This window comes from Podarcis muralis, chromosome 17 (genome assembly GCF_964188315.1).
Source record: "Podarcis muralis chromosome 17, rPodMur119.hap1.1, whole genome shotgun sequence".
Classification (NCBI taxonomy): Eukaryota; Metazoa; Chordata; class Lepidosauria; order Squamata; family Lacertidae; genus Podarcis; species Podarcis muralis.
The window spans coordinates 34229643-34254970 of record NC_135671.1 but is presented as its reverse complement, the minus strand read 5'-3'; the positions used below and the strand labels follow the sequence as shown (position 1 = coordinate 34254970).

The window sequence follows — 25328 nt, the reverse complement described above, 5'->3', positions numbered from 1 at the left end:
AAGCTAGAACGGCTCTCTGGGGCCCTACCTTTTGAAACACACACGGTTGCATCAGAGACTTTAAAACAAAAAAGCATTTTATTCAACAAAAATGCACAAATGCCTGCTCAAACTATAAAAACACAGGAAGCTCTTAATTCATGACCATTATCAGGCTTTTACAACAGCTATATTGTGAACAAACATCAGCTTCAAAAAACCCTATGGACAGAGAGAGAAAAACAGACACCACCCAGCAGACACGGGGGGATGTTTTGTTATCATTTATTTGTGAAGTTAAAAACGAGCGGTAAAAAGTAAAAATTGAGCATACAATTTCTTGTTTCAATCTCCTCTTGAACAGACAAAAAACACGACAGATCAGTCCCAGCAGTGGAGAAATGGAGGGCCAGGGCAGGGTTTGTCTGAAACACCAACACCTTTGTCCGAGGAATGTTCCAACTCTAACTAAAAAGCAGAGTGACTTTTCCTTGTAAAGTTTATTTTTCAAAACGAAACAGAAAGAAAAGAGGAAGTGTTACCCTGAAAACTGAGGTGTGTGTCAGGCAGGATAGGGTCTGGCGGCGGCGGTTTTAGTCGGCTATCTTCTACAGCTGCTGGCTCAACATTAGGGGTTTGGAGATCTGGATTTATTTTAAGAGAGACTTGAAGGCGGCGTAGCTGAGATTCCCAGGAGAAACCCAGCAATCAGAGCAACAGGCCAGCTCCCTTCCCACCCTGTCACTTCCTGCAGCAGCCACCTCTTTCCAAAACAAAAGGTTCTCAGAGATGGGGAGGTTCACATTCAACTCACTGAGCCTGTTGAAAGGAGAAAAACATGATGGGAACCTGTTACTGAAGCTTGAAGCAGGAAGCAAGAGGGGCAACCGCAAGGATGTGTATTCCATGGACTCAGGTACAGAATTTGGCTATCTGGAATGCAGTTGCAGGCTTTTAAAAACTAGAATTTTATTTAGTATTTGTTATACAACAGCAGAAACAAAAACATAGCACACAGAAAAGGTGACAGTATCTGCTTAATGTGTATACCCTTACCTATTTTTGGACTATTAGTAGTGCGCAACTTTTTCCTATCTTAGAGCCCTGTTCCCTGTTTTACAATCCTCTGGTCCTAATAGTAGCAGATGTTGTAACTCTGACAACCTGGAACCTAAATTAAACTTCACTGCCCTGGATGTGCTCAGGGTTCATCTCCACCCATGAACCTGCCCAGTCATACAGATGGCTGCATGCTCTATTACTTGGTGTGCTGTGTAAAAGCTCAAATACCTGATCTACTAAGACCTGTACAAACCCCACAATCAGATTTCATTTGTATAAACTCATTTGTCCAGCCACTGACAAAACTGTCTCCCTGCTTTTGGAGAAGTGCCGGTCACTAAAGGAACAGCTAGACGAAGCTTATCAGGGACTCTGTGCTCTGGATTCTATAATCACGCTGCACAGAGAGTTTGAGGTCAAGGGGGTTGGTGAACAGAAATATTCAACAAACCAGTTCTCTTTTGCTAGTTGGGAGGATACCTGTTTGGGAACTAGTCTCCTGGAGACATGCCAGACACAAAATGAAGTGTCCTAACAAGTTCTCCTTTGGTTATAACTACAGGTTTCTAGATTTTATGGTGGCAAATGCTCCTTGCCTCTCTACCAATGACTAGTAGGAACAAAATTATCTTTATGACGACAACACAGCTAACTTTGCTTAACATGTAATTCAGGCTGCATGTGTTCAGCGTATGCTTTTCTCGCTCATACCAGATGGAATCAGGGGTTTCAAAGAAAGACTAAAGCGCATCATGGGCTGGAGATTGCTCAACGCTCAACTTGTAGATATGGCTCATGTTCCACATGTGTTCATTAGATTTTCTTAAATTCTCCCCAAAACATGCATCATTTCTGTGTCCCCCCTCCTAGTCCCTTAAAGCTCAGACAGTATTTTACAACACCTTGTACTAAAAACTTAACACAATACTCACCAGGAGGCTCCTGGTCATCCGCTCCCAAACAGAGATCCTCCCCATTAGGAAAAGAGGGTTTATTTGTACATTATTTCTGTTCACCAACTTATTGTACCTTGTTTGTTTGTTGGAACTTTGGCATTAAAAATGACCCAACTAGAGCAGCATGTAAATTATATGGGTGCCTTATTAGGTGACAATAGAGCCTGGGCTCTCAAATGGATCGGGGTTAACCTCAGATGCACCCTGATGTTGCTCGCAAGCATATAGCTTGCATGTTAGTCTTAACTTTGAGGTGGCTACATGAGAATCATCCCTTTTTTGGTGTCTGACTTGGAGTGAACCCAGTCTGAAAGTGTTTGACTGAAGCAAGTTTTGTAGGACTGAAGAAATATGGCTTAGTCTTTTGACACTGGGGTTGAAGAAATCAATGTTTGGAATAAAAAATGAAGCCAGGAAGGAAATTTCCATTATTGAAGGTGGACAGATACTGCTGGTGTTAATTATGGAGCAGAAAACTCTTAGATGTGGGTGATGCTAGCACGTTTCACCTCACATATTTGAAGGCAAGGATTTTGGAGGCTTGTTCATCTGGAATACTCTAGCCCCTCTTTGAACTGGCAATAATACTTCCCAAGCTGACACTGCTTCTGCTATTGGGATGAAAAAAACAAACAAACAAACCTGGATCTCTCACTCCAGATTTAAGAAAAACATTTGAGGCATTTCAACGTCTTCTCTGAAAAGCCTCTAGGATTAGACCTTAAAAAGGCGTGGCGGGCAGCTGGTTTGGACAGGAGGGAAGAACTGACATAAACTAGCCACCCCAAACTTAAAAAAGGATTACATCTCAAAATGTCTTACAGGAGTTTGTAGAAAGTGTGTGGAGCCCAGTCTGGAGCCAGATACCTGTTCTGAAGCAGAAAGGCCACCCTGGCTGTAGTTCTGCAACTCACCTGCTGTCCCTGCTGTGTGGGTGGTGGCACTGGGCCACCAGCGCCAGGCGTCTGTCCATAGTACGCAGCTTGTTGTCTGTAGTATTCTGCCCAGGCTGCACTGTAGTCTGGCTGAGGTCCTGGCGGTGCCGTTGGCCCTGCCCCAGTAGCTACTTGAGCTGCTTCCAAAAAGAAAAGAGGGACTAACTGTGCAATCCTAGGCATGCCGGCTTAGAAGCAAGCCCCACTCGGCTCAGTGAGACTTACTCCCAGATAAATGCGTATAGGGCTGCGACCTTAAGACACTCAAGGGAGGTAACTCCAAACCCAGCCTGACAGAAGTGCTATAGGACATATCCTCCAAGGAAGCTCAGACCCTTAACTCACCTTGCTTCTTATAATACTCTTCCCAGGCTTTTGTGTAGTCCTGCTGTGGTGGAGCTCCAGGCTGCTGGGGCTGCTGGCCTGTAGGCAGTGTCAAACGACAACAGGACCCTGGTCATGCAAAGCTTTCAACTACTCAAGATCCACCTCACTTACAGGATTCAGATTCTAAAAGGTTTACAGTGACACCGACTACTAAGAGCAGTCACTAGGACCAATGAGGGAGAAGCAATGTCTTGGCTCATAACGTTCTGAACTTTAGAGGAGCATGGAGCACTTCTGAAGTACAGTGTAGAGCTTGGCACTCTCTCCAGAAGTGGGAGGTATGATTACCTTATGGAGCGCATTCATAGACCCCTTACCCATAGCAATCCCACCCCCCAAACAGAAGAAAGTCCATTGACAAGACTCTTAAGTCAGAAGAGTGGAAGAACCCACAGCCAAACTGCCTTGTGACTCTCAGCATCTCAAAGGCTTCAGCTCTCTCTTCCCTGCAGCAGATTTAAGAGATTCAAGCTAAATACAGTGGTACCCCGCAAGACGAACGCCTCGCAAGACGGAAAACCCGCTAGACGAAAGGGTTTTCCGTTTTGGAGGCGCTTCACAAAACGAATTTCCCTATGGGCTTGCTTCGCAAGACGAAAGCCCATAGGGAAATCTCCGGGACAGCGGGGAAGCGCAGCGCGTCTTCCCCACTGTCCTCGGACCTCCTCCCGCCGCCCGGCTTCGGAACGATGCTCCGAAGCCGGGCGGCGGGGCGGGACGATGCTCCGAAGCCGGGCAGCGGGGCGGGAACGCCTCCTCCCGCCGCCCGGCTTTGGAACGATGGTCCGAAGCCGGGCGGCGGGGTGGGAACGCCTCCTCCCGCCGCCCGGCTTTGGAACGAAGCTCCGAAGCCGGGCGGCGGGGCGGGAACGCCTCCTCCCGCCGCCCGGCTTTGGAACGATGCTCCGAAGCCGGGCGGCGGGGCAGGAACGCCTTCTCCCGCCGCCCGGCTTCGGATGGCTTTCCTGAAGACTTGGGGTGGGAGGAGGGTTTTCCTTCCCACCGCCAACATTCCCGCGCCTTCCCCTCTGTTCCCGTACCTGTCCTGAAGGCTTGCGGTGGGGAGAAAAGCCCTTCTCCGCACCGCCAGCCTGGCAAGCGGTTTCCCTAGGAACGCATTAATTGATTTTCAATGCATTCCTATGGGAAACCGTGCTTCGCAAGACGAAAAACTCGCAAGAAGAAAAAACTTGCGGAACGAATTAATTTCGTCTTGCAAGGCACCACTGTACCAAGATGAAAAATTCCTCATAGGGAACCATTACAAAAAACAAAGCAAACTTGCTTTGAGAAATGGTCCCCAAATGGTACTGCTGTTGATAGTGTTGCCATGCTGACTTAACCTAACCATAATTTGCCAAAATTTTATTTGTTCGTGGTCAAAAATCTCAAAATTAAGTAGCAGTTGGCAAAACTTGTACTGGCTTGAGGAATCAACCTAAGAGGGCCTTCCAATTAAGTCAGTCATTCATGCCTGGATTTGAATGGGCCATCCCTAAGGGGCACCAACTCCCATGACATTCACAAATCAAGATGCAGAAATAGTTTAACAGGAACAGAAAACAAATGCTGAAGCATTTTGAGTCAGTACGTTATTTATTCGTCAGGGGAGACTGGAAGGAATTCAGCGAAGTTTCTCAATCAAGGTGCTTTCTGCAGCCCTTGTAATAATACCATTAAATTACTCCTATCAAAAGAGGTTAAGGATCTGGATAGTCAATTACCTAGTTTTTTGTAATACTCCTCCCATGCTTTAGTGTAGTCTGACTGTCCGGTGGGGGGCGGTTGGGGTGGCTCTCCTTGCACTGGTGGCGCCGTGGGGGCAGGCGGTGCTCCTGGAACTGGGCCCGGGGGCTGCTGGTAGTAGTGCGAGTAATAAGCTGCCCAGGCAGCGTTGGGGTCTGCCGCTGCCGCCGCTTTACCTGGGCAGGAGACACCACAAAAAACCTGAATGCTTCCAGCCACTCTCCCTCATCCCCCTGCGAACCTTGAATGTGCAACAGTACAGTGGTACCTCGGTTGTCGGACGTAATCCGTTCCAGAAGACCGTTTGACTTCTGAAACTTTCGACAACCGAGGTGCTAAGGACAGTCTGTGAAGTCAATGGGGGTGGGGGGAACATGCAGCGGAAACTGTTTGACTTCCAAGGCGTGTTTGAAAATGGAAGCATTTACTTCCAGGTTTTTGGCGTTTGAAAACCTGAAATGTTTGGCTTCCGAGACGCTTGAAAACCGAGGTACCACTGCATTGTATATTCTGACGATTGACTCTTGAGGGCTGGTATACAAATACTTACTTGGGTCATGAGGAGCAGGAGGCTGCCACTGTGGATAGGCATTCCCCCAGCCTTGAGGTGGGTACTGTGGAGGTGGTGGCCCTCCAGGACTGAAATAAGAGGAGCGAAAAGGTCACTGGCAATATTTACACTAAGCAACCCTCCAGGCTCAGGATTCAGAAATTTGGAACCTGCCGAGCAGCAAATCAAATTGCTCCAGGAAGTCACTGGAGAATACAAAGGGTGGGATTCACCTAGTGAGTCTTGTCAGCTGAACCCCTGTTGTACGTTCAACACAGCGCAACATTGAATTCCCCCAAAAGCAACTGCACAGGGAAACTGGAGCGCCTTCATTTTTTTACAGGAAATAAGGCAGGGAGAGGGAAGGTGTTGCTGTACTCCAATGCTCATCAGCACCAGCCAGCATGGCCAGTGATGACGCAAAGCGCAGGGTGACAGGTTCCCAATCCCTGTAGCAAGACATCCCAGATCCAGCCCAATCTCCTTTATGAAATAGGTAGACAAGGGAGCTGCACTGCATTAAGACCAAATCTTATCAAGGGGCAAAGCATCACAATGAGCACCTGCCAATGGCAGAGAGAGAGAGTTTATTCTACCTTCCCAAAGAAGAAGCAAGTCTTATCCGCTATATTAGCTTTTGGAAGCACAAGTTTTACTCCTGTAAAAGCACCAAGCAACGACAGCAGAGCCCTCTAACTTTGCAAGTGGTTTTGTTTCCCTTCCAGATTGCCCTAGTACCATTTTCTTGGTACCAGATGCCCTGCTAAGTGCTGTGCTACACTGTCACATGGTTTTCCGTTTCAAGGTGAAAGATGCCAATGAGGGTAGCAGCAGCAAGGAACACGCCCAAAGCCAAACCCCTCTGTGAAAAAACTTCTTTCTGCATAAACTATGTGGATCCATGCCCCCTCTCTTATTAAGTGTTTGGTCAAGAAAGTGACAGTGTACTGCAGTGTGTCTTGAAGGTAACATTTTTTCGCCCTGTTTGCATAAACCTCAAAAAATCCCCAAACTGGGGTGGGGACTTCAGAGACATTCAGGCTCGGCTTAGCATTTCCCCCACAACTTTTGGGCACATCACACTGAGTAGTACACAAGCGTCTCTCCAAGACAGCGAGTGTATATTTTAATCTCTGGGAAGATTGAAAGGGGCGTCGAAGGCAAAATGGCCCGAAAGGGAGGCACACTCGAGCAGTCTTAGTACTTACTGAGGGGGGGCACTAGGTGGCCCTTGATTAAAAGGCCCTGGGTTGAAGGGGCCCATTGGAGCCGGTCCAGGAGGTCCACCAGGCCCAGGTCCTGGTCCAACTGGACAGAGGGGACCCTAAGGAAGAGATGAATAATCCCTGAAGTGGAAACTGCCACATCCAGAACACAGTCACTAACATTCCTGGCTTGCTCCCATCTGGGAGGCCTGCCACACAGTGAAGGGCAGGCAAATACCTCAATCTTCTCTTCAATGAGCTGCTTGGCATGGTCAATTTGTTGAGGTGATCCCCGGATGATGAACAGTTTGAAGTTGGGGTCTCCATTGGGCGGTAGCTGCCGAGATATTTCTACAAAGGCTCCCGTCTGCTGATTGATAGCCTTTACGTTTTCTCCACCTGAAAAGAGAACGTAGAGGTAACACCTCAGGACGTGATTGGTACCTGAAGGAGCATCTCCACCCCCATCATTCAACCTGGACACTGAGGTCCAGCTCCGAGGGCCTTCTGGCGGTTCCCTCACTGCAAGAAGTGAGGTTACAGGGAACCAGGCAGAGAGCCTTCTCGGTAGTGTGGAATGCCCTCCCATCAGATGTCAAGGGAATAAACAACTATCTGACTTTTAGAAGACATCTGAAGGCAGCCCTATTTAGCAAAATTTTTAATGTTTGATGCTGCCCAGAGTGGCTGGGGAAACCCAGCCAGATGAGTGGGGTATTATTATTATGCCACCTCACTTACCTCTGCCAATAACCAGTCCGCACTTGTGAGTGGGGATAGAGAATGTCATCTCTCCTCCAGGGGGCCCCCAATTACCCTGCCCCCTGCCCCTGCCTCTGCCTCCAGGAGGCATTCCTGAGCCTGGGGGACCTGGTGGGCCACTCTGCAAGACAGGAACACAATTCATCTTGATGGGAGAAGGAAACATTCTGTGGTTAGTGGGTGCATCTGTAATGCTGACTCTGCAGTGGCCTCCAAACTATATAGGGAGCCCTTGGCTGCTGCCAAAGTTCATCAGGGGTTCCTGAATGAGAAGGCCATTCATGGCACACTTCCTTGAAGGACACTTTGCCCACCATCAACAGTTTTTCAGTACAATGCGAAGCTACAGAGATGCATTGAATGCATTTTGGGATGCCCTCGGCTTCAGTGTGGCCTGGCTACCACTACACCTGCCACCACCAACATGCCCCAGAATAATGTGCCAAACATGCTGGGGATCCTTGACAACTAAGTCAACATGGAAAGGGCTCCCCTGAAGGTAGAGCGTGAAAGTCTGCTGAAGAGAAATAGCCACATCTACTTTTTCGGTGTGATTTCTACCTTGGGCTGGTAAGACAACCAGAGTCAAGTTCTCAGTGGGATGATATTGAGGAGCTCTAGCACCTTATTAGCAAAGCATGAATGAAAAGATTTTGAAACTACTTGACATGCTGGGCCAAGGTTTTGAGGGTCAAGGTAACTGCATTTCATACCCGGAGACTCTGGAGAAGCTCATTGATAATCCTGGCGGCATGCTCACATCTGTCAGGGGGACCCATGATGTGGGCAATCTTCTCAGGACCTGTCCCATCATCTATAATGCAAACCAAACAGGGAACTTCATTAGGTTCCACATTCAATTAGTTTCAGAACCAGTCCGCTAGCTCATGAGCCACTTGGTGCAGCAACAGCATAAGCTCTCAAAAGAGAGAGACAAGCGTCCATTTAGCTTCCTTAATACCTTCTCCCCTCTGCAGCAATATGCCACTCCAGTTCTGTGGAAGGAGAACACACACAGTTCACACAAAGAAGCCTAGAGAACCCAGACACACAAAGCAGGCAACACTGCCCTTCAGGAAATGGGTACTACAAGCCATGCCAAGATTTGAATACACCAAGCCCCTATGGTTCTTTGATTGTGTAAACTCTTAAATCTGGGATCTCTCTGGGAAAAGATTTCACTTTGTGATTTTCAAAAGTGTTTTTGTAGAACGTAATTACAACAGGGACAAAAACTTGTGGAGAGCAGGTAAAAGATCAGATAAATAGGTGATAAATAGTATAGGGAGAAAAGCCAGAGAACATTCAATAGGCCTGATTTTTCAGCATGCTGTATGAAGACAGATCATGACAGGGAAGAGATTTAGTCTTCTGACCTTGCTTGAACTGTATCCGAACTCCAGCGTCATTTTGTATTTTCTTAATCATCTCACCACTACGCCCAATAACCACACCAACAGAATGCCTGGGCACAGGGACCTGAGCAAGCAAGAAAATGACAAGCAGAGCCAAGGTCAGGTAAGAGAAGTTCAAATTTCTAAGAAATGTTAGGACTGGACAAGTGTGAGTATCAATACAGAGACGGGGGGGGGGGGGAAATGAGCACAAAATGTCATGCTATAAATTATGTCCCCCTGTCCCAACAAATCCAAGCCAATGTCCTTACATCTATTCCTCCACCAATCCTGGAACCGTATTCATTTCGGTCACCAAAGCCTCCCTGGTCCCGTTCTCGTAAGATGTCCATTACCATTTCACAGGCTTGCTGCAAAGAAGCATGAACATTAATGTTGGAATTATTTGGGAACCTCTCTCAAGAGTATTTCCCCCAAGGTAGATGTGGCACGAGAACTGCCAAGGCAAGGAAGGAGTCCTTTTTTGTACTTGTGAATACCTGGATTTGAGGCTGGGCAGTTTAGTCACTATCACTGCAGCAAGAGTAAACTTTGGGGTAGCTAGTTAAAAGTCTCAGTTCAAGTAACCCAGTTTAATGCTGTACTAGCAACTCAGTATAAAGGTAGCATCATGCACTGATGGGAAACTACAGCAGGGATTCAAGTAGGCACATCATGTAGTATGAAGGAGAGAGGTGAATGACTTTTGCAGCAGAGTTTTGGAGATGAGTGAGGGGACCAAAGTATAACAAGGCAAGTCTAAAAGGAAGGCTGCAATAGTCATGGCAGGAAACCACCGGCGCAAGAGTCTGAACTGTGAGTTTGCAGCCATTTTCACAATGATGAGAGTATGGTTGGGTAACTACTTTAAAAAACACCACCACCATGGTCAACTGACCACTCAAACGGACAAATGATAACTTTAACACAACATTTCATTGGGATTTTTTTGTTACTAAAACAAAAGAGATTGTTGCTAAATAGAAAAACAAGTTAATTAACTTATTGCGAAACAAGAAATTTCACGAAACAGTTCATCGGCTTTTATTCAAAATGCTTACCTGTACTTTGTAAGGATCACCAATTATCCGAAGGGGCTTGTCTACATTTGTGTTTTGTGAACCGTCTTGAATTAAAATCATTTTCACTCCAGCTCGTTCCTACATTGGCAGAAAGCGAGAGGTCAAGCGGGTTACACAACTGTGCAGAATTCTTGCAAGCCCTGCCTCCTTGGACAGGACTTAAACTAAGATCAATTTGAATTTCAGGAGGCTCCAGTCCAAGAAACTATCCTTGCCCCAAGAGGCCAGAGAAACCAAGTGCTGTAAGCAAGAAAGGAGGCAAGTAAAAAGAGGGCAAGCACCAGCTCTGATGCAAGGGATTGGGCTGGGAGCCCAGCATAGCCCTCACCTGCAGCTGCTTAATGGTCTCCCCTCCCTTGCCAATCACCAGGCCTGCTTTCCCAGCTGGGATCATGATTTCCTGCACTGTACCATTCTGCCCATTGGCATTATCGTGGAACTGACCAGGTGGCCCACCACGTCCTCGAGACACGATATCATCAAGCATCATTTTTGCCTTCCTGCAAAGAGGTGGGATGACAAACAACATGGCGGTGAGTGACAGGGCTTACAGCCTCTAGTCTTTCATTATGAAGGTACGGTAACATGAAACGGAACTCACAGCAGTGTTCTTCGTTCTCAAATCACCTGGAGTTCAGTGTTGCTGTTGTGCTGATTCCACAACATCACACAACAGGTAACCTAACCAGCTCAAGTTGCGAATACAAGCACTTTATATTTGCTCTGGATAGTAATGACCAATTTAATGACATTGCATTTTGTGTCTATACAATGTTATGTCATTCATAACAATAGGAAAAATCCTGCTTGGCTGCCAGGTACAGTGATGCCACAACTGCAATTCTCAGTAAGTTTTTAGCCCCACCCACCAATGTCAGTCAAACCAGACATGTTCCAGAGCTCAGATGCTTCCCCACAGGGAACATATAAAGCCCATCACAAAGAAGTGGCTTTTGTGTGCTAAGATACAAAGTCCTGCCAAGTTTTTTTTTAATTCTTGAAATTTTCTACCATATTTTGAGACAACAAGGCAGCTTCTAGAGTAAAAATACAATAAAAACAATGAGGTAAAAGCAAAGTACATCTGTTAAATCAGCAGAAAGAGAGAGGCATAAAACTGGATCAGTTTAAAAATACACCATCACAGATGGAGGCCAAAAACAGATTAAAGGCACAGTCAAATAAAAAAGTCTTTGCTGCCCTCCTTACCTTGAGGGGGCCAATTCAACTGCTTTCAGGGGGAAGTTCCACAATTTGGATATTGCTACTAAGAAGGCCCAATTGTTTTCCTGATTGTCATGCCCTGCTCCTCTGCCACAGTCCTTGACTATGCCACCTGGAGGCTGGATTCTTTTGGCACACCCTGTCTCTCCCCCTCTCACCTACTTCTCTTATGTTTTTGAAATAACATACAGTGGACGTTCGGGTTGCGAGTGTGATCCATGCGCGAGGCACGGTCGAAACCCGCAGCGTCGCGTCTGTGCATGCGCGGGTTGCGATTTGGTGCTTCTGCGCATGTGTGACCGCCGAAACCCGGAAGTAACCTGTTCCAGTACTTCCGGGTTTCGACGGTTCCATAACCTGAAAAAACGCAACCTGAAGCGTCTGTAACCCGAAATACGACTGTATTGACAAAGGACAAGAGGCTACTCACTGCACAGATTCTGGTGATCCTGTCAGAGACACACTTCGCTCTGGCATTCCTCCACTGTCTGTAGGAGGAAATAAAGGCCATCAGGAGACATCTCTCCACATCAACACATTTCCTCAGAGTTTGATCCCTCCTTCAAATCATTTATCATCCACAAGGTATGAAGGAACTGGTGTTGAAAGAGTAGGTCTTTCACACACATGTATAACATTATTAAGGGCAATTTCTCTTTAATGAAAATGCTGATCAGACAACAGGAAGTAGTACAAGGACTGAAAATGGTGAAGACACCTGTAAACTTGGCAACTGAAATGGTTCCCCACTCAAACAAAGTTAACTTACCACAAGCTAGAAAATACCATTTGCCTTGTGAGAATACTGTATTCATGCCGCCCCAACAAGATTCCTCCCCGCTATTTTCTAGCAGAGTGTATTAGCATATTCAGAAGACACTTTGTCTCCTGAACTACATTCTTTACCACAATTATATCCAGTGAGCTACTTGCTGCCACGATTATAGGCTTCAGAAGGAACAGCCAACACCTGCAGCTCCATATGCTGGAAGACACCCCATGCAATTCTCACACCTACCTGGAGAGATCTGTACTTTGCATCCAGAGTCCTGCTGTATTTTGTTGATCTGTTCCCCACCTCTTCCTATGACTGCAAAGTAAAGAGAGGGGCATTAAGAAACTCAAGCCTGAGATAAAAGCAGTTGTCATTATCCTAAGAGGGAGGCTTGAAGACAACACAGGTTTCCCTCTCTCCTCTCCACAAGAGATGGAAAGGATCTTCTAACATTAAATAAAACCCCATGAAGGGCTGTGTGCATATGTGCATTGGGGACAGTAGCTAAGTGGAGACGTAATCCAATCAAGTTTCGCTGTTTATATGACATATAAGTGAAGGATGACAACTGCTCCTCCTAAACAAAGTTCACACAAACATGAAAGAAAGAACTCCAGGGTCTCATGATGCCACAGAGGTATGATAGCCTACAAGAACTAGAGGTCAATGAGAACCTCAGCGCTCAAGTTTCAACCAATTTCTCTGCTAGCCTTCAGAGCTTGAATGCCAAGCCAATTTAAAACCAGGGCTTGTAAACAAAAATGCCTTCTGAGAACCAATCCTTCCCTACTTAAGATAAAACTCTGCTTCAGGCAGTGTTTTGCAGCCACCATTCCTTCTGGTAAAGGCCAATGCAGGGCCTTCTACCTTAGTCAGGATCACTCACAGAAAGTTGATGAATCCAAAGCAAATGCCAAAAGCAATCCAGAAAAGGAACACTTTTTCACTGCAGCACTCCCATCCTGAGCCTCAGAAGTGTCCAGGGCAAATCTGTGTTGCTGCTCAACTCACAAAAGTCTTGCTACGCATGGAAAGTGCTCATATGACACCAGCCTCAAGTTGTCTTCAGCAACCAGCTCCTACCAATTTAATTAAACTGAAGGCTTGCCAGAGCACTTTATTGAGCAGAACACCCACCCCACATCTTTGGAGCAACGTGCCATACACAGCTTGAAGCACACAGGGTCAACTCAAACACTTGACATCTCTCAGGAAAGACACACAGAAGGGTCACAAAACAAACCAGCCTGCCTGAGCCTTCCCTGCGGAAAGCTCAGCCAACAGGCATTGAAAAATCAAGAAGGCACCAGTTAGTAAAGGTAAAGTGACAGTCTTTCAACTACGGCAACAGCAGATTTCTGCCCTCTCTGTCTAATACTCACTGAGTCCCACCATGCCATCAGGTACTCTGTACTCTTCAGTCACTGTAGACCTGCAAGGGAAAGTTTGGCAGCTTAAAGTAAGGAGTGGGAGGGTTACAGAAATGGAGCTGGTGTTTACCAGCATCCATCAAGAAGCAAAAACGGAGAGCTTTCCTCCTCCTCCTGGGAGGGCAGACAGGAAGGTGGCTGAGCAATTATGCACCGCTCTGAGGAAATCACCATGCACCCGTGCAAAATGCACCCATGCAACCTGGCAGAACCTGCTGCAAACTAAGTAGCCCAGCATCTGCCCACAAGGCTCAGACACAGGCTTCACAAACTATAGCTACAAAACCAGAAGCTACACAAGAATGTGAGTATCTAAGAAATGGCCAACCAGCACAACCTTTCACTACCTACCAAGGCACGCAAGTGCTTGGGAGTGACTGGTCTTTTAGTGGGACATCACTCACAAACCTGGATGCCAACCTCACCCAACAAAAGCAGCCTTTTCTCTTTGGGGGTACTGAAATGCTGCCCCCTTGCAGTCAACCTGAACTCACAAGCTGAATACTTTTAGCATTGATTTAACCTTTCCAGCTCAAGCTTATGTGGGGAGAAACAAAAGAGGCACACAGCTAATTTACCTGGGGGGAGGATGGATCGGTCCAAGCTGAGGGGGTGGTGGCATGGCTGGAAAGCAAAGCAAGGGTTTGGTTATGAATCCACATTCTTGAAGGTAAACTATAAATCAGTCACTGGGTTTCCCAGTCTGTTTTTTAAAAGGTCCTGTTTTTAAAATGCAAAGCTGACCTTCCTAATCCCATAGAACTCTCCCCACCAAAAGAGTTAGCTTACATGTCCTCCCACTTTTCAGTATCAATATGAAAATAAATATGAACAGAATTTCCATGTAGTTAACACACATTATTCTAGAAGTCTTTAATAATAAAGTATACTTACGTTCTGGCTGGGGAGCCATTTTCTTGCTCTCTGGTTGGTCTGTCAAAATAAAAATAAATAGTCACCTCTTTCAAAAATTAAAATACTGTCTCTCCTCTCTTCCAGCTTTCAAAACTAACAGTCAAGATTGCAGCTACATGGAAGGCATATTCTGGAAACTTCACGAGCTCTGATAACTATATCAACAACGCATTCATATTCAGGCATACTAACACAACTGCATGACCTTTAGCAAGGGGTGTGTGTGTGTGTGTGTGTGTGTGTGTGTATACTTCACACTCCTAAGAATCCAGAGTTCTACATGAAGTATTGCCAGTTTATTTTACTGTGTCCCACCAGGGTCAGTCTCACATACCTCCATCCTCTAGTTGTCTCTTCTGACCACCAAATCCAAAGTCAGGTGTAGTGTTGTTCACTGTTGTGGCTGTGTCCCCCCCAATTTTAGCTGCTATCTGAAAGTAGAATAGACACTAGTTAGTCTTCCCTAAATCTTCTCAAAAGAACCAAGAGCAAGTTGTTTAATACACAATCATTTCAAAAACCCAGGAACACCAAGTCCTTAAGTATACATTGCAACACATGGCACATTACTGTGCTTTTCCTAAGCCCAAAGTGGTCTAAATATATAAAAATGGCAAGCCATTAAATCTCACCATGGTAATTCATTCGCTAGTTACCTCCTATTTAGACTACTGTCATGCTCTCTGTGTGGTGTTGCTTTTAAGAAGTGTTCTGAAAATTAAACTGGCAGCAGCATTTTGCACTGGTTGATGGACTGGCAGTAAGACAATTGATGAATGTTACTCTAATTTTGTGTGATCTGATTGCTTGTTCTGGGCTTAACATAAAAGTACTGATTTTAACCTTTAAGCCCTAAATCATTTGTGAATGGGGTATCTCAAAGATAGCATTCTTTTGTATGTGACCCACATGATGCCGTTCAACACATGAAGTCTTACCCTGGGTGCCATTCAGCAGGCACTCACAAGGAGTGCAGCTTTTTCAGTGGTGACATTGACTATACAAGTTATTTTCTCTAAGATCTGGCTCTGACACACCATTCTGCTAGGTGCCTGGCTAGAAGTTGACTTTCAGCTGGCTTTTGTGTAACTTTGACTTTCTCATCAGAACAGTAGCACTATTGCTTATGATAAAATGACAACATGAGCACCATGGTATTTTCTTCTCAAGCCTTCCTTGGCACACAGGAGTTTTAAAAGCCCTCTTAAAGCACAGGCTAGTCTTGTACCACAGCGGTACCTCGGAACTCGAACGGTTCTGTTCTCGAACATTTTGGCTCCCAAATGCCGAAAACCTGGAAGTGCTCTGGTTTTTTAACGTTCCTCAGAATACGAACATCTGCTGCGGCTTCCACTGTGCAAAAACCTAGCTGTTGGCCAATCGGAAGCCATGCCTTGGAACTTGAACGTTTCAGAAGACGAATGGTCTTCCGGAACGGATTACGTTCGAGTTCTGAGGTACAGCTGTATCTTGTAATGATGTAGCTGCCTATCCTAACTCTTTGCAAAAAATGTGGTTAACAACATTTAAATTCTAAGTATTTCTGCATTTATGTTTTCTTTCAAGAATAATTTTTACGTACAACTAAAAAGGAAACTTCGTTATGGCAACTCTACTTAGTATTTTGCCCCATCACAAAGTTATCTTGCTATGTTTTACATCAATGAAACAAAAGTAGCTTTCAGATTTTCAGCTTGCTGAATACGTAACTTCCAAAGAAAAGCATCAACATTTTTAGCCATCAGATACCACTCTACTTCTGCACCACAAAACATATCAGCAATACTCAAATGAAGGAGCCAACAGCTTGTCCCCAATGAGTCCCAATTCCTTCTAGAACTTGACCTTCACACCAGCTCACTGTAAAGCCTAAAGTTGCACTGATTCCCTGCCAGGAATGGCTTCCGTTCCTCTTTAGAACTCCCAATACTTTTAACAATAAGGAAGAGAGAATTATGGCAGGGCAGGTTTTCCATACTTGCAGTACTGTGACACCTCTACATCTCCTAAAATTCACGCCTTTGCACAACCCTTAAACGTACAGAAGGCCAAAGGTTGGCCTCACCTGTGGCCAAATATGCATGCCTGCAGCTCTCTAAACAAGCCTCTCCTGAAAGCTGCTACAGTAAGGCCTATAGAAATGGAAATTCAGTGAGGGGGATGCCAATACTAGTCCTCTCTAGTTGCTACACATAGAAGCAGTTGGTATACTTATATCAAATAAAGAGGGACAGACTCTGCACCCAGGGCTATAATGTAGGTAACAAGAATTGAGGGGAAAATATTGAGGGAAGACAGGTGGATGCCTGACGGTAAAGAGTTCTCATGGCAGAGTGGCAACATAGACTGGGTTTATGGAGGATGAATACGAGAGCAGAAAGGGGATAACAAGGGCCATGGAGAGGGAGAAGAGTTAACTTACTAAATAAGAGCAAGTGGATGGAAAGCCTTTGAAGGTCAAGAGAAGTTTAAACAGAATAGGACCAATCAGGAGGACATGACTAATACAATCATGGCACCAAAGAGAGAGGTTTCAGAGAAGGGGCAGGTGCATATTTATATACCCAACAACCAAACAAGATTGGTACCGTGATTGTTAGCTTTTTATCAGAATAAAAATCATTCCAGTGAGCGACTTTAATGCACAACGGATTTCCAAGTTAGAGAAGTCCGAAAATCAATAAGTCCTCCAATATTTTGCCAAATCTCTCTGAACAGACTTTAGAAAAGTCGAGTTCAGCTGAGTTTTGGTGGTGGTTGAACCCCAAATATAAGTCTACACCATTGATTTTAAGCCACACTTGAGGATTGATTGATTTTTTTTTTGGTATTCAAACATTGTAAAGCATTGTTATGTAGTATCAGAAAGCATATGGGACGCGGGTGGCTCTGTGGGTTAAAGCCTCAGTGCCTAGGACTTGCCGACCGAAAGGTCGGCGGTTCGAATCCCCGCGGCGGGGTGCGCTCCTGTCGTTCGGTCCCAGCGCCTGCCAACCTAGCAGTTTGAAAGCACCTTCGGGTGCAAGTAGATAAATAGGGACCGCTTACCAGCGGGAAGGTAAACGGTGTTCCGTGTGCTGCGCTGGCTCGCCAGATGCAGCTTGTCACACTGGCCACATAACCCGGAAGTATCTGCGGACAGCGCTGGCTCCCGGCCTATAGAGTGAGATGAGCACACAACCCTAGAGTCTGGCAAGACTGGCCCGTACGGGCAGGGGTACCTTTACCTTTACCTATCAGAAAGCATATTGTTTATTACATATTGTTATGTAAAATGGGAATGAAGACTTTTTCAGATTGCTCATCACTTCTCATTAGTTACTCAATGGAAATAAAAAAGGAAGTAGAGGACCTGGAAACTGGGTGAATATTTTATAAGAAAGCAGATTGAGGATCATATCAAATGAAGTCATGTGTTGCATGTTTTTATAAGAGCCCGCTGGAGGAGGCCAATGACCCATCTAGTCCAGCATCCTGTTCTCACGGTAGTCAACCAAATGTCTGTAGGAAACCTGTAAGCACCAAAGCACTTTCCCTTCCTGTGGTTGCTAGCATGCTAGCAACTGGTAAAGTCTTCCCTTTAGCACAAGGATTTCTACCCACACAGCAGGACTTCATCCCCCTCTCTTCCACCCCTCCATATCTGCTCCAGAAGGTTAGAGGAATCCTCAGAACACTTGGGGATTGGGGGGGGGGAGTCATCTAAATGCGCAGGTTGAAATCCTTGCACTTTACAAGATGAGTTTGCTGGATACAAACCACAGATCTCAAGAAGATCTGCAAGTGTGTTTTCATTTAAAATGGAAGTCCAGAGATTAAGAGGTCACTACTTGGTAGATGAAATGAAGGAGGTCTGAGGATAACTTGAGCTGCTTCCATTTTGGCTGGGGGTACTGCAAATGTATTTTTGCGTATCTCAAATTTAGTATTACTTCTGCTATTTTTTAGGGCTTGGCTAATTTATCTCTATAGACTTTCAGCAGATGTTTTGAGCTTCTAGCTTATTATTTAATGTTCAACATGCTACTGAAGTGAAGTACAGTATTATTGAAACAGTTGTTTACATTTTGTATGTGGAAAAACAACATAGAAATCAAACCATGATTATGGGTGGCATTAAGGCCTTGTATTTGAGGGAGATGTCATTAAAAGAAGCTGAAGTTGCAATTTTACACACGTTTACTTGGGCACAAGCCTCATTGAACAAGTGGACAGAAAGTGTGGAAGGACATGCTAGATGTTACTTGGAGCTTTATTTTTAGTTTATCAAGAGACATAGGACTAATCAGTGGTAATATAGGCTTATTAGCTGACTTTATGAACAGTGGTTCGAAAAAGTATTGTGTTTAATTTTGCTTAAAAGGGAAGTATAGGTGGATAATATTTATTAAAGAAAACCTAAGGTAATCAATTATAAAGAAAAATGACTACAAAACACTTTATTTCTTAAGGGTGCTTATTTCTTATGTCTTCAGCATCTGAAGATGTGGAATGGAAGGGTTCCTTTTTATAAATAATTTAACAGACAGTATTAAAGTCTTCAGTGCAACAACATGCTGGTAGAAGAATGGCTAGAACAACAAGTCTTTGAGGAATGACTATTCAGTAAAAATAAAGGTTTACTATCTAGAATATCTGCAATAAAGCTATAATAATAAATTAGGAGACAGATGGACAAAGTAATAATTTCAACAGAAACCCGGGGCTTAAAATTGCTAGGAGGACCAGGAAACTGTTTTTAGCCCAATATAACTGGTCTAAAGTGGAAGGGAACACTACTGATTTGAAATATAAAAACTATTTTAATTTTGTAAAAAGTGCTTGAATTGCAGAAAGAACCTGTAAGTTTTGACTGCAGGTGTCAATTGTGAAAATGAACAAGCATAGAAGTTGTCACTTTCATAAAGATAAAGAAAAACCAAGAAAAAGTGTGTGAATAAAATATAAGAAATAACAAGTGGAGAGATTTTGCCGTATTAAAAATGGTCAATTTTATTGACATTACAAAGGTAAGTGTCACAAATTTTAGAACTTTGTGAATGACCTGATTTGGACAATCACTTAAAACAATTTTACCTTGCTCTCTATTGCACTCCAGTTTCAGAGTGAAGATCTTGTTTTGTATTAGGCAAGAACCAGGGAATTCTAGTGCTGGTTAACAAACCAGAAAAATAAGCAAGGATCACAGGAGTGCTGGGTTTGGATGGCTATTTGAGGTTTAGCAAGATTGTCTTAACCAGCTGAATGTATGGGAAGGAGGAATTAGAGGTAACTGTAGGACTAGCATGCTTATACACAAACTTCATATTAACATAGTTATTTAAAAGAAACAGATTTTTTTTTTAAAAAACCAAACTATCAGTTTTATCTAATCTGAACTACAGCAAGTCTAATACTACTAACACAGGGCTCCGAAGACAAAAACTGTGTCAAATTCCTAAGACAGACTAGCTGTGGAAATGAGTTGACTGAACAAAGGGTATGCAGAGGGCAAAGAATCTGAAACAAGGAAGCCAGCAGCCTACTTAAAACTTCAAAACTGATACTGTAAGGAAAGAGTTGCAGTGATTCTGTTGATTAGCAGGAACAAACAAAACCACCCATCAAATCTGAGAATAATTGTGCCAGCAGAGGGTGGGGGGGAGTGGAAACATCGATTCTAAACAAAAAGTCCAGGTTTATTTTGTTTTGCAGCCACAAAAACAACAAAGTGGGAGTAAAATTGTTGTGCTAAGTGACGGGTTTGATAGGCTTAGATTGAAGTGCAAACCAGGTAAGAGTTTCCTGGTTATGTAAAAGTATACTTACTGGACCTCATCAATCAATATAGTGAAAATTCATTTTTTTAAAAACAACAACAACCCAAGGTTCTGCGAATTTGAATTTCATCAAGCCAGTTACAAAAGTACTGTAATACAAAAATTTATTTCCCCTGAATTTGTATCAGGGAATATCTAAAATAAATACCAAAACATCACTGTATAGAATAGAACTATCAGTGCTATGTCAGGACCTGGTGCACAAGTCTTTTATTCAATCACTGGAGGCCACAGCTGTCAACTTTTCCCTTTTCTTGCGAGGAATCCTATTCGGAATTAGGGAATGCTGGAGGCAGCAAAAAGGCATCTGTGATGGTCAGTGTCTCTCACTTCAACAAAAGCAGGCAAATATATGGCTCACAGGCATAAGAGATTTATACTAGTATGTGTTATCCCTGCACGACTTCCTAAATGTCAAAGCCTTTAAATTCATGTTTCGTTTAGGAGAACACAGAATTTCCCAAGAAAAATAGATCACGAAAAGTAGAATGCTTAAAAATTGCTTTAAAAATATACTCAATAGTCAAATCTATGACACACAGCTCTACTTCTCATTTATATCTGCAGCTGTGGCAGTGGATGTGCTGGACAGTTATCTAGCCTCAGTAATGGGCTGGATGAGGGCCAGCAAACTGGAGCTCGGTCCAGGTAAAACTGAGGCACTGTTAGTGGGTGGTTCCCTAGAACAGATGGCTGGGAGGTGGCCTGCTCTTGATGGGGTTATGCTCCCTCTGAAGGACCTGATACATAGCTTGAGGGTCATTCCGGATCCATTGCTGTTGCTTGAGGCTCAGGTGGTCTTTGTGGCATGGAGTTCCTTCCATCAGCTCTGGCTGTGCCCAGCTGTTGCCCCGATCCTGACACTATGTTCTGATAACCTCTAAGGCTGGGCAATATCTGGTTTTCAACCAGCTAAACATCACTATATACTGATGTATCACTGTATATGAATTAAGGACAGAGCTATATACAGGCATTGGCTGGCTTCATGGTTTTTCACACATTGTGATTTTTGCACAGCACAGCACAGCGCGCGCGCGCACACACACACACAAAATTCGTGATATATTGCAAGGTCAAAAATTATGAAAGTGATATGATATAGATTTCAAACTGGTTTCAGACACTATATCAATATATTGCCAAGCCCTAGTAACCTCTAAGGGACGCAGGTGATGCTGTGGTCTAAACCACTGAGCTAGGGCTTGCTGATCAGAAGGTTGGCAGTTCGAATCCCCGTGATGGGGTGAGCTCCCGTTGCTTGGTCCCAGCTCCTGCCAACCTAGCAGTTTGAAAGCACATCAAAGTGCCGCAAGTAGATAAATAGGTACTTCTTCGGCAGGAAAGGAAATGGTGTTTCCGTGCGCTGCTCTGGTTTCACCAGAAGCGTCTTAGTTATGCTGTCCACATGACCTGGAAAAACTGTCTGCGGACAAACGCTGGCTCCCTCGGCCAGTAAAGCGAGACAAGCGCCGCAACCCAAGAGTCATATTCACGACTGCACTTAACTGTCAGGGGTCCTTTACCTTTTTAGTAACCTCTAGGTTAGATTACTGCAACACATTGTACAAGGGTCTGCCTCTGAAGAGGTTCAGGAACTTCAGGAGGTGCAGAATTCAGCAGCAAGGTTGCTCACCAAGGCAAGGCAGTTTGAGCATATCACACCAATCCTGGCTCGACTGCGCTGGCTACCAATTAGTTTCCAGGCCCAGTTCAAAATGTTGGTTTTGATGTATTGTCCCAAATGGCTCAGGACCACAATATCTCAAGGACTGTCTCTCTGCATATGTATAGACCTGGACCCTGCAATCATCACCTGAGTCCCTTCTTCACGTGCTTCCTCCATTAGAGGTCCAGAGGACAGCAACACAAGAGCAGCCCTTTTCTGCAGTGGCTCCCCATGTGTGGAATGCTCCCAGGGATTATTACATATAGTTAGGCATCAGGCGAAAACATTCCTCTTCACCCAGGCCTTGGGCAGATTAAATAATCTATGGCCTTTTAAACTTGGGCGGGGGAGTGGTTTATTGTTTTGTTATTATGTTACATATTTTTGTGTTTTTATACTGTAAACTGCCCTGTGGTCCTCAGATGAAGGGCAGTACAGAAACCCTACTTTTAGACAAACTTCCCCCGCCCCCCTGTCACGGATAAATGCAACAAATTTGATGAACAAAACTATTTCAGGCCTTTTCCACTCTGTAATGTGTTCCAACGGTGAGAAATAAATAGTTCACGGCATGAAAATCATACCAGGGCCTAATCAGTTTTCAACTAGAGGAAATCCAGTGTCTTCTTGAATACTTTGATTTCTAAGAAAACACTGCTGAAATGTAGAACAGCTCACTAGCTAATGATGATAAGACACTCTATGATGGAATGCTTAAAAGAAGTGGTGCCATTACATTACAGGTAGCTGATTTTTCATTTTAAAACTGAATGGTGTTTTCTCATACTAAAGAAAGTTTCAGGATCGAAACAAAAGAAACCCAAATTTCCTATTTACATAGCCCTTCCCTACGGGATGCTTCTAAAAGGAAATCTCTCTCCTACACCCTGCTTACAAGTCATTTCAGAAGAATAAATCAAATACTGTGTGCAGCAACCTCAGCTTTGCTTAGCAGCTTCATATCGCCAGACTGCATGAATGATGAACAAAACAAAACAAAATCTCATAGGGAAACCAGATATTAGAAAAGGGGACTGAGTTCACATCCTATACAGCCATGAGGCTCCCCGGATAAGTAGGGTAACCTTCCCCTGCAGGACTTTAATGATAATGAGATATTCCCAACACCCAAGCAACTTGGAATATAGTAAAGTGATAAAAAGTATGGACAAATAGCTAAACTATCCATTCTGAACAACCTTTTACCCTACTTACCAAACTTTATTCATAAGACAAGATGCACAGAAACTATCTCAGACACACTCCCCTCCGAACTGGAAACCTTCATCCGAAATCTAAACCCAAACAGGGACTAGTTCCTGCTTCTTAATGGTAGACAGTGACATTGTATTGAGAGTGGAGGCTGGCTTTAAATTAAGCCTTAACTATTTGTAAATACATATCAACAAGCTCTATCCTTATTCAACCTTACTACTCTGTCTTCCACAGAACATCAAGTTTTCATTTCATTTTCATACTGCTTTCAAGCACCCACAAACTACCTGTATCCAGAAAATATGAACATTACAGAAGGAGATATGGTACAGCCCTTTCCATAGTTTTCTGGGAGCAGAAAAGTTTTTAACGTGAATAAGACTGCATCATAGAATCAGAAGTGTAGTTATTTCTATTTTATTATTTATTGAATTTATATGCCGCCCTACACCCACAGGTCTCAGGACGGTTCACAGGATAAAATCAGAATATAAAACCACAAAATAAACAACCCAATAACTCACCCCCCCAAAAAAACCACACATTTTAAAAGGGCCCAGGAATCTCAACTAGATCATACATGCCAGATGGCCACCCAACCTCTCCTTAGCTCAAGAAGCCCATCAACTCAACACGCCTCAAACAGCTCGTCTGAAATCTCAATCAAGGTCCACGCGTGCTACAGTAACAATGCAACGCTTGTGGGTAAAATCCATCCCGCTGCCATTCCGCCTGAGCGCGCCTTAGAGAAGAGGGAACGATCTCCACGCTTCCTGCACGTGCCAGAGAGAACTGTGCAGCTACCTTTCTGCGTGCAGGGACTGACCCACCCCCCCCACTCCTCGCGCGCGCTTTTAACCTGAAGTGGTACACCCGAGAGAGCTACGTTGCCTCAGGACTGTACTCCCTCAAGCCCCGCTGCATGTGGAGAGAGTCGCTCTCCAGCATCGCCATCCCCGAGGCCTGCCGTGAGGATGGGGAGGGAGGCGAGAGGTGCCCCGCTGCTGCCCGCTCCCTCGTCGCCGGGCCGCCCCCTCCCCCGTCCGCTTCAGCTCCCTCACCTGCCGGGCGCGCTGGACCGCGTCGGCGAAGGCGTCCTTGCGGATCCCGCCAGGTCCGGGACCCGCCGCTCCGCCGGCCGGGCCGGCCCCGCCGGCGCCCCCTTGGTTGGGCGGCCCGGCTCCCCCACCGGCGCCCGGCGGCCCAGCTGAGGGCGGCGGCGGCCCGCCGGCGTTATAGTCCGACATGGCGGCGGAGACGGAGCGGGGCACCGAAGGCTCAACACGGGAAGCAGGCCGAGCACTCTGCCCGTCTCCCTCACCACACACTCACAGACACACGTCCGCGCTGCACGCTGGGAACGCGAGGCGGGACTACAACCCGTTGCCCTCCGACCTCTCCTCGGAGGACCAATCGTTTAGGGGCTCCGGGTGACTGGCATAGCAAACGGCCAGTGGGTACAAAAGGAAACAGGCGGCCTCAACGCCCGGCCAATTACAAGCTAAGAGGAGGCGGGCACTGCAGCTTGAGTGCCAGGGTGCTCCTCCAGTGGCGAGCGAGGGGAGGAGCGTGCAATGTGGTTTGCGACCTATTAGAGAATGGCAGGGGCGGGGTGAGAAGCCGTCCTTGGACCAATCAGGGAGGCAAGGTCGCTAAACCTCAAGCCCCTCCATTGGAGAAACGGAGAGTACGTCATGTGGCAGAATGCGCTGGTTTCAGCCAAAGCGACAACCGGGTTCTGCCTCAGAGGTTGGGGGTTGAATCCCCTCACGGTTTGGAAGGGCGGGGCTAACGTGGGGTTACGTCATTTCTTAAGGGGCCCTTTAATAATAATAATAATAATCATAACAGAGGAAAAATTAATCGCGTTCGACGTGTGCGTCGCCGCCGGCCCGCCAAAAATCAGCAGGGCCAAAAATCCAGATTTCTCACGTAGGCGCTTGCACGGGGAGGCAGGGGGAAACCCACTTCCGCTTCTTTCCCGCCCCCTTGGAGGCGATTGGTCGGAGAGCTGCAGTAAGGCGGAAGTGCAGCATGATCGACGCGAGGCGGGACCAATGAGTCGGGACGCAGCTAGCTGGTCTCTTCGACCTACCCTCGGGGTTGCCATAACAATGACAGCAGCTATTGCCGGAAGGGGCGGGACACTGGCCAACGTCCCTCAGGCTGGAGGCGCCGGGCGGATTTCAGGCTTCCGCGGAAGACGTTGTGCGCTGGCCGAAG

The 25328-nt window shown here is 45.5% G+C and overlaps 1 protein-coding gene across 6 annotated transcripts; it reads right to left on the bottom strand.

Annotated features, from left to right (window-relative positions):
• Positions 1-59: 59 nt before the first annotated feature.
• Positions 60-25230, bottom strand: KHSRP (KH-type splicing regulatory protein). Of its 6 annotated transcripts, none has more exons than XM_077920937.1 (20): positions 25201-25230; positions 14737-14833; positions 14382-14420; positions 14066-14111; positions 13440-13489; positions 12301-12372; positions 11713-11770; positions 10387-10558; positions 10038-10136; positions 9249-9347; positions 8959-9061; positions 8296-8396; positions 7562-7727; positions 7059-7219; positions 6824-6939; positions 5616-5704; positions 5044-5241; positions 3278-3355; positions 2912-3072; positions 60-798 (listed from the first exon to the last, which is right to left on the bottom strand). In XM_077920937.1, exons 1-20 carry the CDS (start codon positions 25213-25215, stop codon positions 790-792), a joined length of 1929 nt encoding a protein of 642 aa, XP_077777063.1. In that variant the 5' UTR covers positions 25216-25230; the 3' UTR covers positions 60-789. The 6 variants fall into 6 exon arrangements, with proteins under 6 accessions (XP_077777063.1, XP_077777060.1, XP_077777061.1 ...); XM_077920934.1 differs by lacking the exon at positions 25201-25230 and adding an exon at positions 24167-24431; XM_077920935.1 differs by lacking the exon at positions 25201-25230 and adding an exon at positions 24167-24431 and having other exon boundaries at positions 2912-3069.
• Between the last annotated feature and the right edge of the window lie 98 nt (positions 25231-25328).

What these genes read in the sequence shown, in the direction of transcription:
- KHSRP (XM_077920934.1), bottom strand. Translation starts at nt 24,352, where the DNA reads ATGTCGGACTATAACGCCGGCGGGCCGCCGCCGCCCTCAGCTGGGCCG. An exon ending in AATGGCTCCCCAGCCAGAAC is followed by an intron (nt 14,112 to 14,381) that starts GTAAGTATACTT and finishes TTTGCTTTCCAG; the next exon opens with CCATGCCACCACCCCCTCAG. An exon ending in GGATTGGTGGAGGAATAGAT is followed by an intron (nt 9,062 to 9,248) that starts GTAAGGACATTG and finishes TTGCTTGCTCAG; the next exon opens with GTCCCTGTGCCCAGGCATTC.